Genomic DNA, 20,218 nt, shown 5'->3' on the forward strand with positions numbered 1-20,218 from the left:
AAATGAGCTAACCTACTCTAATATTTTTCAGTGTCCCCATGTCACTCCTATGTGGTAGGATCCCGTATCACGTAGCAGTACTCTAGAAGAAGACAGACATCCGTAGCTTACGCAGTCTCTTTAGAACGTATGTTATGTCTTCTAAATGTTCTGCCAATAAAACGCAATCTTTGATTCGCTTTCCCAACACCAGTTAAAGTTGTTCGTTATTGTAGTCCATAGGTATTTAGTTGAAATGATAACATTTAAATTTATGTGATTTACTGTGTAAGCGAAATGTAACAAATTTCTCTCAGTAATCATGTGGAAGACCTCAACACAGTTTATTGTTTAGTGTCGCACTATGCTCATATCTTGTTTAAATCTGTAATTCGTTTTGATCTCTTGATGACTTTATTAGGCAGTAAAAGACGGTATCAGTGCAAACAATCTAAGAGGACTGCTATATAGATTAAAAACACCAGAGGGCCCACAACATTTCCTTGGGGAACTCCAGATATCGCTTCTGTTTCACTAGATGTTACTACGAACTGTGACGCTTCTGGTAGGAAATCACGAATTCAGTCGTACTGCATGCAACTTGATTAGAATCCACGTGTGAGGAACTGTGTAAAAAGTTTCCTAGAAATGTCGATATATTCACTCGACCTGAGATACCCTCTCGAAGCACTCATCGTTTCATGTGGCTATAGTGTCAATTGTTTTCCGCAAGAACGATATTTTCTGAACCTGTATTGCAGTGTCTCAATAGACCGTTTCCTTCGAGTTATTTCATAATGTGCTCTATAATTCAGAGGATTACTTGTTGTTGTTGTTGTTGTTGTGGTCTTCAGTCCTGAGACTGGTTTGATGCAGCTCTCCATGCTACTCTATCCTGTGCAAGCTTCTTCATCTCTCAGTACCTACTGCAACCTACATCCTTCTGAATCTGCTTAGTGTATTCATCTCTTGGTCTCCCTCTACGATTTTTACCCTCCACGGTGCCCTCCAATGCTAAATTTGTGATCCCTTGATGCCTCAAAACATGTCCTCCCAACCGATCCCTTCTTCTAGTCAAGTTGTGCCACAAACTTCTCTTCTCCCCAATCCTATTCAATACCTCCTCATTAGTTACGTGATCTACCCACCTTATCTTCAGCATTCTTCTGTAGCACCACATTTCGAAAGCTTCTATTCTCTTCTTGTCCAAACTAGTTATCGTCCATGTTTCACTTCCATACATGGCAACACTCCATACAAATACTTTCAGAAACGACTTCCTGACTCTTAAATCTATACTTGATGTTAACAAATTTCTCTTCTTGAGAAACGCTTTCCTTCCCATTGCCAGTCTACATTTTATATCCTCTCTACTTCGACCATCATCAGTTATTTTACTCCCTAAATAGCAAACCTCCTTTACTACTTTAAGTGTCTCATTTCCTAATGTAATTCCCTCAGCATCACCCGACTTAATTCGACTACATTCCATTAGAGGATTACTTATATTACCCATAATTCAGCGGATTACTTATATTACCCTTTTTTGCATGTTGGTGTGACTTGCGCAACTTTCTAATCTTCAGATATAGATCTGTCGTCGAGCGAGCGGATGTGTATGGTTGCTAAACATGGAGCTATTCCATCAGCATACTCCGAAAGGTACCTAGTCACCCGCCAGGGTAGCCGAGTGCGCTAATGCGCTGTTCTTTGCTTCGTGGGCTCGGGTAGGCGCATCGGCCCCGTATCGAATCCGCCCGACGGATTAACGACGAGGACTGGTATGCTGGATGTGGTTTTTAGGCGGTTTCCACATCCCACTAGGTGAATACTGGGCTGGTCCTCGCGTTCCGCATCAGTTATACAACCCGCAGACGTTTGAAAACGTTTGTACTATTCCATGGCTTACCCTAGGTGCCGACAGCTGGGGTACACTAATTCCGTCCCAGCGGGTTCGGAGTGGCGGCAGGAAGGGCATCCGACCACCCCCTGCAACTAACACCGCCAAATCAATAGTAACACGGCCGACCCCGCGTCAAGCGGGACCAAGGTGCCAAGAAAGAAAAACAAAACTCTGAAAGGTACCTAGTCAGTTGTTGAGTTGCTTCGCTACACCAAGGTTATCTGCTATCAAATTATTCATTGGCAGCCGTTCTTATTCAATTTTTGGAATATTTACTGCAGCTTCTTTAAAAAAGCAATTTCGAAAAACTTTGTTCAGTTACTACCTTTAGGGTACTGAAGTCAGAATCACTACCATTGCTATCGCGCGATGGAGGTCCTGCTTGTCTTGCCGCTGGTATACATATTATCTGATTCTGCTGATAGCTATGATCCTCTCTCCTCGTTTTTTATCCAGACATAGCCTAATTCAACCATTTTTTCGTGTCAGAAGCACAAGTACAAAGAAACACAAACAAGAAGACACGCCGAATTCTTAAACATAGGCAACGTAAAGAGCACTTACAGCTGCTTGAAGCAGATCTTCCTCGTTGCACGATGGGGGCCAGAGACGGCAAGTGGTCCACAGATTGCGCTTCCCTGCGGTCTCCGTTGCTTGTGATGGCTGCAAATTCCCGTTTTTGGGGACTTCTTTTTGTGTCCGGGAAGGAAAGTTTCAGATAAATGAGACCATCGAGGATCGTTTTCAGCATGTATTCATTACATTTCCGTGCTTGCTATGGGTGGACTCCTTCGCAAGATGTCGCTGGTATCCATGGCGATTTTCCTGGACCTCAATCTATGGACAGTTGTAATGAATTGCTCACCTTGAAGTTTTTCCCTCCAACAGTAGCAGCAACCTCACGACGGATGCGTGTGGTACGAGTAACAATAACAAACAACTGATGTAGGCTGTGCTGCGTTGATAGTGTTGCAGTGACGAAAGTTGCAAGTATAACACAACGAAGCACTGGTCCGACCCACAGTGTGTCCTTGGAGGAACGGTCAATATCTAGGGCTATGACCGGAACGATCATTCGAAGCAAAAAAAGTGTAGTAACGCATGGGTTGAAAACTGCATACTTTAAAAGTATGAGCGCTTGTTCATATCCACTGCTGTGCAACAAATGTCTTCTACTGAACCAGCGCTCGTACTTCGTAAAGTATGCGTTTTAGAGCCCATGTGTTACTAGACATTTTTGCTTCGGATGATGGTTCCTGTCATCTTCTTGTTTTTCTTGTGCCTTTGTCCTACAGTTTTGCAGGGTCGGCGTCTTTAAGGTCGGATTTGGCCGAGTTAATTTTAAGAGGTGGCTGGATGCCCTTCCTGTCGCCACGAATGATAGTTCCTGTCATGCCCTTCTTGATACACCCTATATATCACACCTTGTACAGCTGTTTATCATACAAGGTGGTTTGGCTGCTCCTGCCGCTGTTGATAATGGCTCCACAGCCGATTTTAGTGAGATAGGGAACTAATGCATATTTATTGTGTTATGGACTTACACGGTGTACACCGCATAACAACAGCGTAGCTCATAGGAACCGTTCAAAGTGACACGAGCCAGTCTCGATGCATACATGGCATTAGCGCATGAAGTTCTGCTGCAGTCTCTCAGAGATCCCTGGTGTGTGTCGTAGCAGGAGACACGCAGCTTGGGCTATAGCTAACATGTCTTCATCCGTTTCTGCGGTTTTGTTCATACACCAAGGGCTTGACGTAACACCAGAGGAAAAGCTCCAGAGGTGCGAGATACGGCGATGGCGCTGTCCATGGGACAGGACATCCCCTTCCAGTCCAACGATGAGGGTGCGTGTTGTTGAGAAACTCGTGTAGTGAGCTGTGCTGTTTCACGTTGTTGAAACCGCAGCCTTTGATGGACATCAAGGCGTACAGTGTCCAAGAACTGTAGCAGGACATCTCGCAGGAAAACCAGGTAACGCGTACCAGTCAAACGGGGAGGCAGGAAATAAGATTCTGTGAGGTGATCTTGGACGATGCCCACCCATGTGTTGACAGCTCTGCTCTCCCGTCTGCTAGTCATTCTGTTCCGTCAGATGATCTTCGTGCCGCTGTCTGTCGGCAGGTAGTTGTGCGCAATGGCCTTCTCTCGAGGGGAACAAACTGCGGGACATTAAACCTCTTCAATACCGCGATCGTCTTCCTCTCGGCCCTCACATCGCGAGGAGGTCAATGTAGCCCTGCTGCGTATAGGGCAGTGTCACTTGAGTCACCGCCCTTTATTAAGTGGTGACCCTGCCCCACTCTTTGTGTACTGCTCTTAACCCTTGACAGTGTGTCACTTTCTGGTCAGGTGCCCATTTTTTTACTGTTTACGTTTACGTCTGTGCCTGCCGTCTACTTTGACGGATGTTTTAGCGGATGACTTACGATCTGTCGATCGCGTCTTATTTTTTATTTGCCGCAGCGGCATGACGAAGCAAATTTGACCCCCTCTCCTCTGCCGTCTCAAGAATGTTTTGAGAAATTTTCACTAGGGGCGTCCTTGTCCTTAGCTGCTTCTCTTTTAAAGTTGGTTGGTTCGGTTTTTTCTTTTTTCACCTCAGGTTTTTATTTTGTTCTTGTTTTTTCTTACGTTATGATGCGGGAGGTTAGAGCTTAGCAGTTTTGCGTCATAAAGGACCAAGCATCCAACATCATGTGTCGACAGAGAATCGTTGGTGGTGATCACCGATGTGGGTAGCGTGTTCATTGTCCTCACTCCAGATATGGCTGTTGTGGCTGTTGGGAACACCATCACGGATGAATGAAGGCTTATCCGTGAACAATACAAATGGTTCGAACTTCAGCACTGCGGTGGAAGTGAACAGTGGTGTCAAAATCTGCCTTGCGCACGTTCGTTATTGTTAATTACTATTACATACTGTTGTATCACAACTACCCGCGAGGATAGCCGAGAGCGCTAACGCGTTGCTTGCTGGACTCGGGTAGGCGCGCCGGCCCCGGATCGAATTCGCCCGGCGGATTAACGACAAGGGCCGATGTGCCGGCCATCCTGGATGTGGTTTTTAGGCGGTTTTCCACATCCCGCTAGGTGAATACCGCGCTGGTCCCCATGTTCCGCCTCAGTTACTCAGCTCGCAGACATCTGAACACATTCGCACTGTTGCGTGGATTACACTCGACGCAGAGTGTTGGGGTACACTAATTCCGTCCCAGGGGATACGGGGTGGCGGCAGGAAGGGCATCCGGCTACCCCTTAAACATTAACATGCCAAATCCGATTAACGATGGCTGACCCTGCGTAACTGCGGGACAAGGCTCAAGCGATAGATACAACTGTTGTATGACAACTACTATACCCTACATTGTTGTTATTGGGCGTATACTGTTTATGTCCATCAACAATAAATACGCATTTCGGACCATTGGTTCCCTATCTGAATGCTGCGCGACTGCTACGATCGCAGGTTCGAATCCTGCCTCGGGCATGGATGTGTGTGATGTCCTTAGGTTAGTTAGGTTTAAGTAGTTCTAAGTTCTAGGGGACTGATGACCATAGATGTTAAGTCCCATAGTGCTCAGAGCCATTTGAACCATTTTGAACCCTATCTGAATGTAATTAGTTGTGGACCCACTGTGAGCTGTTTCAGTTTGACCCAAAAGGTTAGAGGCACCTGTACAGTAGTATCGATTCATTAGCATTCCTTGTCGCCTGAAGTATGACTTGTTTTGTACTTTCTGTGCACTTGGGACGTGAATTTTTGTTTTGCTCGCCCTATGTAATAACACAACGTGTTCCGACACACGCTAAATAAAATTTCCGTTTCACTCTGTTTATCAAACAAGATGAGTAATGTTCTGACAACGCAGTGGCGCGTTAATCTGGACTGTGCTCCGGTGTTGCAGGTGCGGCGCTCGTTGAAGATCCGCGGCCGGCGCAAGGAGAAGGAGAAGCTGCCGAGCGGCATCACGGCGGACTACACGGCCAGCTTCTTCGCGGGGCTGGAACACGGGCCGGAGTACGCCGGAGGCTCGAGCAGCCTGCCCGGGCACAACCACCACGGCCAGTACGGCGCGCCCACCGGCAACGGCAACGGCAACGGCGGCTACGGCTCGCCGGCCAGTCCGTCGTACGGCGGCGCGGGGGCCACGGCGGCCGGCGCGTGGGCGTCGCGGGGCGGCGCCGCCTCCGCCGTGGACGGCCTGACGCAGAGCGACAGCAGCGAGGCCAGCCTCACGTCGCTGAGCCACCCTCCGCCGCCCCCGCAGCAGCGCTCGCTGCCGCCGCTGCCCCCCAGGCCGCCCAAGCGCGGCATCCTCAAGGGCCCGCGCCTCGCACTCGCCGCCGACGCCGCCGTCCAGAACGGCGGCGACAACCACCACGACGCCATCCTGGTGCGCAACACGCTGCAGAACGAGGTGATCACCTACCAGAACGTGGCGCAGGTGCTGGCCAACCACCACCAGCAGCAGCAGCAGCAGCAGCTGTACCAGCAGCAGCAGTCGCCGCAGCGCTACGGCCACGTTATCTCGGCGCGAGATACGGCGGGCAGCAGCAGCGGCGGCGACGCGAGCAGCGGCAGTAGCGCCGGGCGCGCCGCCGCGTACGACATGCAGCGCACCGGCCCCGTGGCCGAGCCCGACGAGGCGGACCGCAGCGGCGCCTACCACACGCCTCCCCCGCTGCCGCCGCCCGCCTCCCACCTGCTGGAGGTGGCCGCGGCGGGGGGCAAGGCGGCCAGCGCCAGCCCCAGCGCAGACAGCCTCACCGACACCACCACCACCAACAGCAGCTTCGCGACGCCGCCCTTCAGCCTGAGCCCGGTGGGCGAGAGCCAGGGCCTGTGCTCGGGCCGCTGGGGGCGCTGGGACGACGAGCTGCCGCTGCCGCCGCTCACGCCCGTGCCGCTGCCCCGCCCCCGCGAACTCACCATCCAGCGCCAGCCGCCCCCGCGCGCCGACTTCGGCTTCTCGCTGCGGCGCGCCGTCGTCGTCGAGCGGCTCGCCAGCGGACTCACCAAGGCGGTCACGTTCGCGGAGCCCGGCACCGTCGGCGGGGGCGGCGGCGGCGGCGGCCACGAGACGGGCCTGCTGCCCGGGGACCGCCTGCTCGAGGTCAACGGCGTGCCCGTCGACGACAAGAGCCGCGAGGAGATCATCGACCTCATCAAGTCGTCCGGCGCCAGCGTCACCGTCAAGGTACGCGTTCTGTAACATCTCCTTTCATCCCATACACCTGCTATCCGCCATTGTATTCTATGTTAACCGGGGACCTAGAAACGACGGAGAGGCTCCGTCTAAATCTACATCTACATCCATACTCCGCAAGCCACCTGACGGTGTGTGGCGGAGGGTACCCCGAGTACCTTTATCGGTTCTCCCTTCTATTCCAGTCTCGTATTGTTCGTGGAAAGGATGATTGTCGGTATGCTTCTGTGTGGGCTCTAATCTCTCTCATTTTATCCTCATGGTCTCTTCGCGAGATATACGTAGGAGGGAGCAATATACTGCTTGACCCTTCGGTGAAGGTATTGTGGTGTCACCGCCAGACACCACACTTGCTAGGTGGTAGCTTTAAATCGGCCGCGGTCCATTAGTACATGTCGGACCCGCGTGTCACCACTGTCAGTGATCGCAGACCGAGCGCCACCACACGACAGGTCTCGAGAGACTTAAGAGCACTCGCCCCAGTTGTACGGACGACTTAGCTAGCGATGCAACACTGACGAAGCCTCGTTTATTTGCAGAGAAGATAGAATAGCCTTCAGCTAAGTCAATGGCTACGACCTAGCAAGGCGCCATAGCAATTGATAGTTATCGAATGAAGCATGTCTCGTCAAGAACGATGTATACAAATGATGGATTAAAGTTAAGTATTCCAGCAGCTACGTACTTTTCTTTATAGCATTCATTACGTATCCTGTTTCAGACCTCACGCCATCCTGCGTGAGTTTAAGCGCGTGCCTTTCGGTTACCCGTCACTGTGGACTGGCTGTCTTGTCAGTCCACAACAGGTATGTTCTCGAAACTTTAACAAAAGCCCGTACCGAGCTACTGAGCGTCTGTCCTGCAGAGTCTTCCACTGGAGTTTATCTATCATCTCCGTAACGCTTTCGCGATTACTAAATGATCCCGTAACGAAGTGCACTGCTCTCCGTTGAATCTTCTCTATCAGCCCTATCTGGTACAGATCCAACACTGATGAGCAGTATTCAAGCAGTGGGCGAACAAGTGTACTGTAACCTACTTCCTTTGTTTTCGGATTGCATTTCCTTAGGATTCTTCCAATGAATCTCAGTCTGGCATCTGCTTTACCGACGATCAACTTTACATGTTCATTCCATTTTAAATCACTCCTAATGCGTACTCCCAGATAATTTATGGAATTTACTGCTTCCAGTTGCTGACCTGCTATTTTGTAGCTAACTGATAAGGGATCTATCTTTCTATGTATTCGCAGCACATTACACTTGTCTACATTGAGATTCAATTGCCATTCCCTGCACCATGCGTCAATCCTCCTGCATTTCAGTACAATTTTCCGTTATTACAATCTCTCGATACACCACAGCATCATCTGCAAAAAGCCTCAGTGAACTTCCGATGTCATTCACAAGGTCATATATGTATATTGTGAATAGCAACGGTCTTATGACACTCCCCTGCGGCACACCTGAAATCACTATTACTTCGGAAGACTTCTCTCCATTGAGAATGACATGCTGCGTTCTGTTATCTAGGAACTCTTCAATCCAATCACACAATTGGTCTGATAGCCCATATGCTCTTACTTTGTTCATTAAACGACTGTGGGGAACTGTATCGAACGCCTTGCGGAAGTCAAGAAACACGGCATCTACCTGTGAACCCGTGTCTACGGCGCTCTGTGTCTCGTGGACGAATAGCGCGAGCTGGGTTTCACACGACCGTCTTTTTCGAAACTCATGCTGATTCCTACAGAGTAGATTTCTAGTCTCCAGAAAAGTCATTATACTCGAACATAATACGCAGCCGCAATGGTCCGCAACCCCACGACGACTACCGCAGTCGACTTCACCCCTCCGCCGCCACACACAGAACCCAGGATTATTGTTTGGTTCGGCCCCCGCTATTTCAACCCACCTTACCTGTAATCTGTTCCCGTCGCATCGTGGTGACAATCTGCGTATAACTTGTACCCTCATTTTTAGCTGTTGGCATCGGTCCGTTCGTCAGAGACGTTCGAACAGTTCTACGATCTTCTCGTGGTGTGGTTGTAGTCTTTCTGGAAGAGTCCTTGCCTGCTCCGTTCGCCCAACTTCCGTCCTGAGTCCATCTCATCACCATTCGTTCTGTACTTATTGCAACAATGTGCACGGTCTGTTGGGATTATGATCTCATGTCCTTCGAGGCAAGGATTCAACTTATCGCAAAATATTTTCCAGTATATAGAGTACCTCCGTTCGGAAACTTAGAGCCGCAACTGCAATATCTAATCTTCGTCTTTGTATTATTTAGTATTAGTGCACTTTATTATTGAGTGTGTAACGTATTTACTGCTAGACAGAAGTGATGTAGTATGGCTTTTATGTTATTTCACGCCCAGTTTAATACTGTCGTGTCAGCTGGTTATAAAAGACTTTAAGGTATCTGATGATGATGTGAGGATCGAAATGGATGCTGAGTATAGGATCACTAGCAAACGCAGCAGTGCTTCGCAACTGCTAAATATCTACGATATTGCTGTGCCTATGTTATTAAGAAGAACGACATATGGATGTTTGAAGCACATAGGCACTGCAATATCGTATTTATCCGCCGATACAGGGCAGCGACTTTCAATTAAAATGTCGTCCCCTGTACGGGAAGTACTCAGTGTGTGTACGGATACAGGCTGTGACGCAAGAATGACCATCCATATAAGGAAGTTTGGGTCTGGCCGCGAATCGTGCACGGATAGCCGAACTTGTTAAGGCGACAGCTCGCGGAAAGCGGGAAATTCGGGTTCGACATAAATTTTCATTTCAGTCATTCCCTTGTATCGCTGATGGCTGTTCGTATTCGCAGTGGCGAATACATTTCATGCTAAATGTGTATTGGAATTGGATATACACTCTGATATCCTTCTTCTCCCCATCTCTATGTGCGGTTCGGCCCCCGGTGGACCCTCCAGGGGACGTCTCACACCAGACGAGTGTAACCCCTATGTTTGCGTGGTAGAGTAATGGCGGTGTACGCGTACGCGGAGAACTTGGTTGCGCAGCAATCGCCGACATATTGTAACTGAGGCGGAATAAGGGGAACCAGCCCGCATTCGCCGAGGCAGATGGAAAACCGCCTAAAAACCATCCACAGACTGGCCGGTTCACCGGACCTCGACTCAAATCCGCCTGGCAGATTCGTGCCGGGGACCAGGCGCTCCTTCCCGCCCGGAAAGCCGTGCGCTAGACCGCACGGTAAACCGGGCGGGCCTGCTATCCCCCATACTGTGGCACATTCCGATCTAACTGATATCAGTAAATACAGGGTGGGGCAAATAAAAATGGTCGGGAGAACAGGTCCAGGTGGAGGATTCGTCTGCGCGATCGACATGATAATTATTTTATTTATTTATTGCCAGATTATAGACCTGTTACCTGACGTTTTAAAACATGTCGTAAATCTTACAATTTTCTTTTTTCATCTTTTTTCAGTGTTCTTTTCTTTTGTTTTATCTACAACAAAGAATAAAACTTTTAAAAATATCAGTAATTTAAGGTTGAAATATAAATAAAATTTTGTTGTCTTTTAAGAAGAATATAAAAAGATGATAGGATAGACGAGAGATTTGTCAGTACCGTCACCGAATGTGACTGACGGTGAGTACCTGGGAATGGTTTCTCCGAGCCCCACACACACACACACACACACACACACACACACACACACACACACACGCACACATGCACACATAAGGTTATTAGTAGAGAAATAGTATTGATAATCCTGTTTATTACGAATCTTATGTATTAACTTAGGTGCCCATCCGTGTACAGCATTTGTTGAGTCCTTGGCCACATACGCCAGTCTCTTGCGACAGGCGTCGGGTTGATTTGGTAGGACTCTGAAGTACTTTCTGACGAACTGCAGACACAGTGTCTAATATGCGGGCACGTTTCAGAATATTTTTTGACTTGTTCAAAGCAGGTCCTGTCTGACACCATTTTCGGACTATGCGTTGCGTGGTACACATTGCTATCTTTGACACCTTCGAACTTCTCAGCAAACAACTGACCGCACTTTGTTGTCACGTAACTTTCCACAGCAAGCACCCGCCGCTCCACTGCGAGTACCGTCGTCCCCTTTCGCATTGCTTCACTCGCACTGACACAGCTCACACTACGCTGTGAACCAGTGTGAATCACGTGGTGTGCGCGACATGGGGTGTGGTTATATGCATAAATTCACGTCCAATCGTATCCACTCCTCTGGGCCAGTTTTATTTGGCCCATCCTGTGCTGTGGCTTTTCTTTCGGCACCTGTAACAAGTCCAACAACGCCACTAGTCCCTACAAGTGCGACCCTCATACATCAGTGTGTTACACTGTAACTGGTACCTGGAGAAAGCTACACGTTAAATGACTTCGTACACAACATTAAGGAGAAGTGGGCTACAGAGCGGGGCTGCAACTGTCGTCGTAAGAAAGCTGGACAGGAGCAGAAATGGTGAACAAGGTAACACAATAAACAGAAGATTTGTTTGACTTGTATTTGCCCAAGTCTATGTCTTTACAAATAATGCAACAAGACGTGGACTCTAGCTAGCACAATGTCATCAACGATGAGGCTCCCTGAAGTAAGCATGAACTATGGAGTCGTCGCGATGAGGCTCCAAGTGCGAGTCTGCTGAGTCGTTGTCGCCGGCCATCCTTATATCTTGGCAGCAGAGGGCGCTTCTAATGCAGAGGTGCAGGAGGCGTGGCGCAGCGGGAGTGCTCCATTAGGTCCGCCGGAACCCTCACGACCACAATCGTCGTTAATGGAAACTTACTATTCCGTTGCCACCTCTGATGCGCCGATAGCGCGGTATTGACACGTGATACCCCACTAAATTAGTGCGCCACTTACATATTTTTTTCAAGCACAGCATGAAGCGTTTCATGAATTTATTCTCATTATCAAGTACAAATATTTACATTGGTATTTTATGTGATATTTGTGTGTATGGTGTTGTGCCTCACTTTTCCTGCAGTCGGAAAATGCCTTCTTTTAGGTTTCCTGTTATTGTCCTACATACCTTGAAATGAAGTCCGGGATGGTTCCTTTGAAAGGGTACGGCCGATGTCCGTCCCCATGCATTCTCCAATCCGAGTTCGTATTCCTTCTCAGACGACCTCGTCGTCGACGGGACGTTAAACTCTACACATCCTTCCTACGGCATCTCCAACACCTACATTTATACTAAGACCTTTAACTCTCATATTTTTGGGCATTCCGGTAGAACAACTCTATGAACACCTACAAACACCTTTGTTTCGATATCCACGGCATCTACAACACCTCCAGTCATCCCATGCACGTGCTATCTTCGTACTTTTGCCTCTTCCTTCAACAATTTTTGATCGATTGATACCAGGAGGCTTGTCTTCTTAGCTGCAATAAGTCTAAAGTACCTTCTTTTCTGGCTGTGAAAGCATTGCACCTTGGCTTTTACTGTAACTCCCTGTGTTATCTGGTTCTTTTATACACATTCTGCCTGGTAAAAGGCTGTGGTATTCGGACTAACCTTCGCGTTATTGGTGGCCTATTATATTTTTCCAAGTACCGCACGCAATTTCTTGAGGGAAGAAAAGTATTAGGTTGCAAGGTTCATCGTAGTTAGTTGTGCAGTGAGGAACCTGGCCTTGCTTGTTGAAATGATTCCACGTGTGTTAACCGTGCATTCTCATGTTCTAAGAAGCAGCAAACGCTCGTAATACGTCACTGCGTGCGATAGCATTTTATCGGCTCCGCACTGGTCGCAGAGTCGTTTTCCTGCCTACGTGACCTGTTTGTCAGCGCCTAATCAACTTCAGTCGCGTCTGGAGTGTTCGAACTACTTTCCTTTCGTTATCTGTACGCGAATAAGCGTTACCTTGCACTGATACGGCGCACTCGCTTTGGCGCACCGCCTTGATGCAACACCGTATTGCCATTAGTAACTCAACACGCGTAAGCAACGTCTTATCTTGAATATAAGACTCTCCAGTAACTTGCGGTAGATGTAAGCAGACTTGTTTTATTATGAATTCTGCGGAGAGCGAACAGTTGTGTAGCCGCGTACGCGACCAATAGTGGAAGCAGTGCCTAAATACAGAGGCGCTCAGTTTCATAACGGCCACGATTATTCGATTTTACGCTGACGGAAATGGAAAAGGGTTCCGCCGTGAAGCACCAACCCGATAGTTGCAAAACCTTGTTGATGTATTCACCACGTTACGGTATTTAATGGTTGAACTGTGATTCAGTTTCGACCGATCATCATCATTAGTATGAGGGTAAAGCCCCCAGACACGAATATGGTTCAAATGGCTCTGACCACTATGGGACTTAAATTCTGTGGTCATCAGTCCCCTAGGACTTAGAACTACTTAAAACCTAACTAACCTAAGGACATCACACACATCCATGCCCGAGGCAGGATTCGAAACTGCGACCGTAGCGGTCTTGCGGTTCCAGACTGTAGCGCCTAGAACCGATCGGCTACTCCGGCCGGCAGACAGGAATACATTTTATTTGTTGTGACATGGAGGCAGCCAGCCATTCAAAGTCATGTGAAGTATTATTTTGGATTGCCCGAAAAACACTTTGTGGAAGTTCATGTAGATTTATGGCTAGACGTTGGTATGAAATAATACGCAATCAAGTCTTATCCCAGCTCTACAGTATGAGTGGCAAATGAGAGGACTGGGCAGGGTAGTCAAGATATATATATAATACGGATATATGTGCGGATGCACAAACAGTGCCCGAACTCTTACTCGAGTCGGCAAAAAGCCGCGAGTAATGAGTATAATGGGCAGAGGCACTATGAATATAGTGCGAGACGATAAGTTGGGAATGTGGGTTTCGCGGGAGGCGTGCCAGAGATAAGTCCCTGCAGCCGCACTGTCCTCTGTGTCCTCGGTGGCTCTGATGGATAGAGCGTCTTCCATGTAAGCAGGAGATCCCGGGTTCGAGTCCCGGTCATGGCACACATTTTCAATGGTCCCCGTTGACTTATATCAACGCCTGTATGCAGCTTGGGGTATTCATTTCATTGTAAGATCTGTATATTTCTCAGGGTTGTTGTGGTTTAAACAGTAGAGTGGGAGCTTGTATTATGCTGTTGGAATATTGCATTTGCCATCCCAGTCGTGAAGCGTACAACAGAGTATACTCTTCTCACTCCATGCTGGCGAGGATACAGCCTCGCTTCAGCAATTGTTGGTGGGTGGTGCTTAAGTTCGTAGCAGTTTTCCGTAAGTTTAGTAAACACAACAGATGCACGTAACTGAGATTTTAGTCATCAATAATACAAAATCAAATGGTTCAAATGGATCTGAGCACTATGGGACTTAACATCTGTGGTCATCAGTCCCTTAGACCTTAGAACTACTTAAACCTAACTAACCTAAGGACATCACACACATCCATGCCCGAGGCAGGATTCGAACCTGCGACCGTAGCAGTCGCGCGGTTCCGGACTGCGCGCCTAGAACCGCTAGACCACCGCGGCCGGCATCAATAATACATTCTTCTTCACTATTTACAACAGTCTGCCAACGCTGCGGTAGCTTGTGGAACTGATAGAAATCACGTGGTTTAGACGCGAAGAACTCGTCATGTTCGGAGCATATTGTCATACGGAAAGGAAGTTCCTTGAAAGCTGTCCGATAAAGAGCGGAAAAGGTGGAACTCTGAGGATACAAGATCAGGGGAATAAGGTGAGTGCGGAATGTGTTCCGAAACCAGCTCTTGTATGGTGTTTGTTGGCAGTCTAGCAGAATACGGGCGAGCGCTATCGGAGGGTAGCATCACGCCACGCAGCCTTCCTGGTCGTTGTTCTTGGATTGCGTCTGCAAGACGTCTCAGTTGTTGACAATAAATGTCAGCAGTGATGGTTTCATCTCGGAGAAGCAATTCGTAGTCGATGTTTCACAAGATGACAACATTCTCTTTTGTGGACGCGCGCAGGTCTTTGTACTGCTTTGTATGGGCTCAACCATTCCTTTCTTTTTCTTATATTAGCATTATCGTCACCAATAACGATACCGGATAGGAATGGTCGGTGGCGTTCACGATGTAATTGATGACGAGCAAGGAGAAATGCACATATGGCCACCCACTGATTTTTGTGATTTTCGTTAAGAGCATGTGGTATCCATACAGCTGATTTTTAAACCTTCCCCATTGCATGCATATGTCGCGCGACGATGGAACCCGTAGTCTCCCTGGAACGATCCTTGCCTAATATTCTGTCCGCACAGTTATCCTAAGCCCATCCCATCACCATTTTTTGTGAAGTCATTGTACTACAACCAACTCTGTCCGATCGGTCGGTAAGATGCTCCCACATCAGTTACGCCAACGATTGGACCTTTCTCAAAGTCCGACAGATGCTGATACGCTGCATGTGCACGTCCGGTGCGGTTGCTGCTTTGCGATCTCTAACTGGAAAGTACCAGTAGCATAAGACGTGCCCACTTGCCATCATGTACTCTCATTTTCTTTATCCGTGAGGATGTTTTCTTTTATATACGGAAAATACTCAAAATAAGCGCGCAGCGGAATAAAATTCTTACACTTTATGATCAAAAGCATCCGGACACCCCCAAAAACGTACGTTCTTCATATTAGGTGTATTGTGCTGTCAGGTACTTCATATCAGCGACCTCAGTTGTCATTAGACATCGTGAGAGAGCAGAATGGGGCGCTCCGCGAAACTCGCCGACTTCGAACGTGGTCAGGTGATTGGGTGTCACTTGTGTCATACCTATGCACGCGAGATTTCCACACTCCTAAAAATCCCTAGGTCCGCTGTCTCCGATGTGATAGTGAAGTGGAAACGTGAAGGGATACGTACAGCCAAGAGCGTACAGGCCGACCTCGTCTGTTGACTGAGAGAGACCGCCGAGAGTTGAAGAGGGTCGAAATGTGTAATAGGCAGACATCTATCCAGACCATCACACAGGAATTCCAAACTGCATCAGGATCCAGTGCAAGTACAAGGACAGGCGTGAGGTGAGAAAACTTGGATTTCATGTTCGAGCGGCTGCTCATAAGCCACACATCACGCCGGTAAATGCCAAAGGACGCCTCGCTTGGTGTAAGGAGCTTAAACATTGGACGTTTGAACAGTGGAAAAACGTTGTGTACAGTGACGAATCACGGTACACAATGTGGCGATCCGATGGCAGGGTGTGGGTATGGCGAATACCCGTTAAAAGTCATCTACCAGCGTGTGTGGTGCCAACAGTAAAATTCGGAGGCGATGGTGTTATGGTGTGGTCGTGTTTTTCATGGAGGGGGCTTGCACCCCGTGTTGTTTTGCGTGGCCCTATCATAGCACTGGCCTACATTGATGTTTTAAGCACCTTCTTCCTTCCCACTGTTGAAGAGCAATTGGGGATGGCGATTTCATCTTTGAACACGATCGAGCACCTGTTCGTAATGCACGGTCTGTGGCGGAGTGGTTGCACGACAATAACATCCCTGTAATGGTCTGGCCTGCACAAAGTCCTGACCTGAATCCTATAGAACATCTTTCGGATGTGCCTCACCGACCGACATCGATACCTGAGCACTCTGCGATTCCCCAAGAAACATTACAGCACCTGATTGAACGTATGCCTGCGAGATTGGAAGCTGTCATCAAGACTAAGGGTTGGCCAACACCATATTATTCCAGCATTGTCGATGGAGGGCCCCACGAACTTGCAAGTCATTTAAAGCCAGGTGTCCGGATACTTTTGATCACATAGTATGTATCCCTCGAGCATGCATATACTTGAGTATGAGTTTCGCAGCGTTTGGACAAAGTGTTTGTGGTGTAATATTTTTCTTTTCCGTCGGTGTAATCATTTCCATTTCGTACCGGCCTCCACAGCTGAGTTTGCTAACTCACACCTGTGCAGAAGGGACGAGAAAAACCGAGCGGTTAAATCCGATAGCAGTATTTTAGTTCTGAATAACCGGTACTATACGGTATTTATCTGCTCTCGGTCGTAACAGGTTTTTTCACTTTTTACCAATAACTGGCTTTAACAAAAATAATTTTTAAAAACGAGTGTTTATGCTCATAATATCCATCCCTTTGAAACATGGGATTGTTAAGGGAACTGGGAAAAGTGATCAGCGCTATTTTAATAACTACACCTGTTGTTGAAAACCAGCAACAAACACATGACTTGAGGATCAGTAATACACTGCAGAGACAAAATGTAAACTACCTGCTGCTGTGCGACGTGGCGTGTTATACGGTACCTCAGCTACATTGCAGAGTAGTACCACCCGGAGTATGGAAATATTTTACGAAGTGCAGTACGCATGAAGGAAAATGTTGAATTTGCTTTAAAATATTAGAAACGGAGGGAGGCACAACAAACTTGTGATATCAGGTAAGGAGAATACATCCGCAATGTTCCTCGGAAGCGAAAGTATATTTGATGCATATAGCCATTACTTTGTTGACGTGCTGTAAACTTGGGATAATAACTGAACCCTTAATATCGTGGTTGCGTTAGGGTGAAATATCGATACCATCCTATAGTAACAATACAGGGAAGTCATCAAATTGGGATCTTACGCTCTCGCTGTCGCCTCGCCCGTCTCCTTCACCTGCGCAGTGTTTGCTAGAGACTTTGAGAGTGATTTCTGCCGCAGTCGTAACCCAATATCTATCGCAGTCGGCTACTTCTTCGCCTCCATTAGAATTTTTCAGTTTTTGTTCGAAGCCTACTTCTACTAAGTACTGGAAGTAACAGCAGTTAAAACCGTAAATCGGTTAATTCAGGAACCGGTTGAGTGGTTTCGACAGTGAGGTTAAACCGGTGACGAAAAGAACCGGTTGTATCAGCGATAAACGCCATTCCTATTGTGTAGTGGCGCTAAACTCAGCGGTAAACCCATTCGAATTCTGGTGGTGCATGACTGTTTACTGCCATTATTTGTGCAGCAAGGGGGGGGGGAGGGGGGGGGGGAAGGTGGTGCCGTGGAGGTCCTCTCCGCAGTCTCTCATTGAGGACTTGTGACGATGGTGATTGGTCCGTGGGATGGGAACATTAACCTCGGCCGACCCACTTGCAGGAACAGGCTATGTGCAGTAACCTTGTTTCACCCTTTACCTTCTCGCATAGTAATCATGAAGTGAAAACATTATACTATACACGCTTTCTTTACACTCACCTACGCTTTACAAACACACGAACAGCACTACTGTCATACATCCGCGAGGAAATGGTCCTGTGTGCCTGGAGAAGGAATACCTTTTTCGACAGATGGCTGAACCCACCGGGAGGGATATCTAAGCCAATAATCCCATATGACATTTAAATCCTAACATGTAGTTTTCCGTTCCATGATAATAGCTAACTAAGTACTTCCTTTGTGGTTGCAAACAATGTTGTTGAAAAATAAATGGACCTATCCTGGCCTCGATAGCAGACGCCGTTCTATATCTCATACCTACAGTTTTCAGGACGATTAATATACGCGAAATGTCGACAGCAGTCACACACAATCGTTATGCAGGCAATCTAAAATCCTAGATTAAACACTTTGATATAAGAACCTAATTTACAGTAAAAGTATTTCGTTTGTTGACGTAATAAACAACTTCTAATTTCTAGCAGTAACTTAACGTCGTAGTTACTATTCAAAGTGACGGTTACCAGTCTGAATACATGCGTTACAAAGGCGCATAAAATAATCCCGTGACATGACTGTACACGTGGTTCGCACCTTCTTCTTCGAAGTGCGCATTTGCAGGCGCACATTGATGTCTTCTTGTTAATGAATCTTCTCTCACACAATGCAGCACCCACTCCACAACTTCTGCTCTGAGAACAGTTCTTCGTCAACAGCTGTGACCATATCTCTGCAGCTCGAATGACTAATTTCTCGTTAAGTTTCTGTCCATGGCAATACGTATATTCAAATCAAACAGCTAATAGCAAGAACGAACCCTCGAAAAGCCACGTCCCAAAAGTAACCTATTTCTTGTTGTGTGATGAAAGGTTGTTGAGAGATACTAGTTTTAAAGTAATATAAAGTTTCTTCGTTAATGTTAACTTTCATTGTTCAAAGAGTGTGGCTCTTTTCGAATCAGTTCCAGAAGTGTGCGACTACGTAAGTTAAGGTTAATGGCCGCCCCTGTCGTACACTGTCGTTGCAAGAAACGAGCGTCAGCAGGTGTCTAGGGCTGGCACACGTGTTATTGAACTCTAGGTAACGAGGCAGCGGTGTTTATTACGATTCTTGCTCGTCTCCCGTTTAGAATACTGTACGTTGCCTCAGAGAAGGTGCAGAATAGCGGAACGTGGGGGCGAGGGTGGCGTGTGTGTAGACTGGAGAATCCGCGCTTTCTCTATGCGCCGTTGATGCCGCTCTGCTGCCATCCCTCGTTCCTTCCCAGTAATGGCGTGTTAACCAGCTGAACACGACGTGCTTCACATAAATGGACAGTCCCGTGCCGCATCAAGGGACAGTGGAAGGACTGGAAGTTGTCGCTGACGAAGTGTGAAACGACGTCAGATTTGTTTCTTTCGTTTCAGTTTTGTCTTACAACTACATACCGGTGTATACTTCCATTATACAGTGCATGGCGGAGAACACATCGGACCAATATAAGCGATTTTCTTTCTGTATGCCTATGTACGGTTCCTAAGCTCTCTCAGCTTATGATTCATTCCCGAGGTATGCTATAATGGCAGCATAATGGACAGTGTCTTGAAAGGAGGATATAAGACGAACATCAACAAAAGCAAAACAAGGATAATGGAATGTAGTCTAATTAAGTCGGGTGATGCTGAGGGAATTAGATTAGGAAATGAGGCACTTAAAGTAGTAAAGGAGTTTTGCTATTTGGGGAGCAAAATAACTGATGATGGTCGAAGTAGAGAGGATATAAAATGTAGACTGGCAATGGCAAGGAAAGCGTTTCTGAAGAAGAGAAATTTGTTAACATCCAGTATTGATTTAAGTGTCAGGAAGTCATTTTTGAAAGTATTCGTATGGAGTGTAGCCATGTATGGAAGTGAAACATGGACGATAAATAGTTTGGACAAGAAGAGAATAGAAGCTTTCGAAATGTGGTGCTACAGAAGAATGCTGAAGATTAGATGGGTAGATCACGTA

The 20,218-nt window shown here is 47.5% G+C and overlaps 1 protein-coding gene across 1 annotated transcript in view; it reads left to right on the forward strand.

Annotated features, from left to right (window-relative positions):
* LOC126419684 (unconventional myosin-XVIIIa) overlaps positions 1–20,218 on the forward strand; it is a 1,310,501-nt gene that overhangs the window by 33,097 nt on the left and 1,257,186 nt on the right. Inside the window, exon 2 of the mRNA XM_050086870.1 lies at positions 5,792–7,084. Within this exon, the coding sequence (XP_049942827.1) occupies positions 5,792–7,084 (1,293 nt within the window). The remainder of the gene's footprint in view (positions 1–5,791; positions 7,085–20,218) is intronic.

Source organism: Schistocerca serialis, chromosome 9 (genome assembly GCF_023864345.2).
Source record: "Schistocerca serialis cubense isolate TAMUIC-IGC-003099 chromosome 9, iqSchSeri2.2, whole genome shotgun sequence".
NCBI lineage: Eukaryota > Metazoa > Arthropoda > Insecta > Orthoptera > Acrididae > Schistocerca > Schistocerca serialis.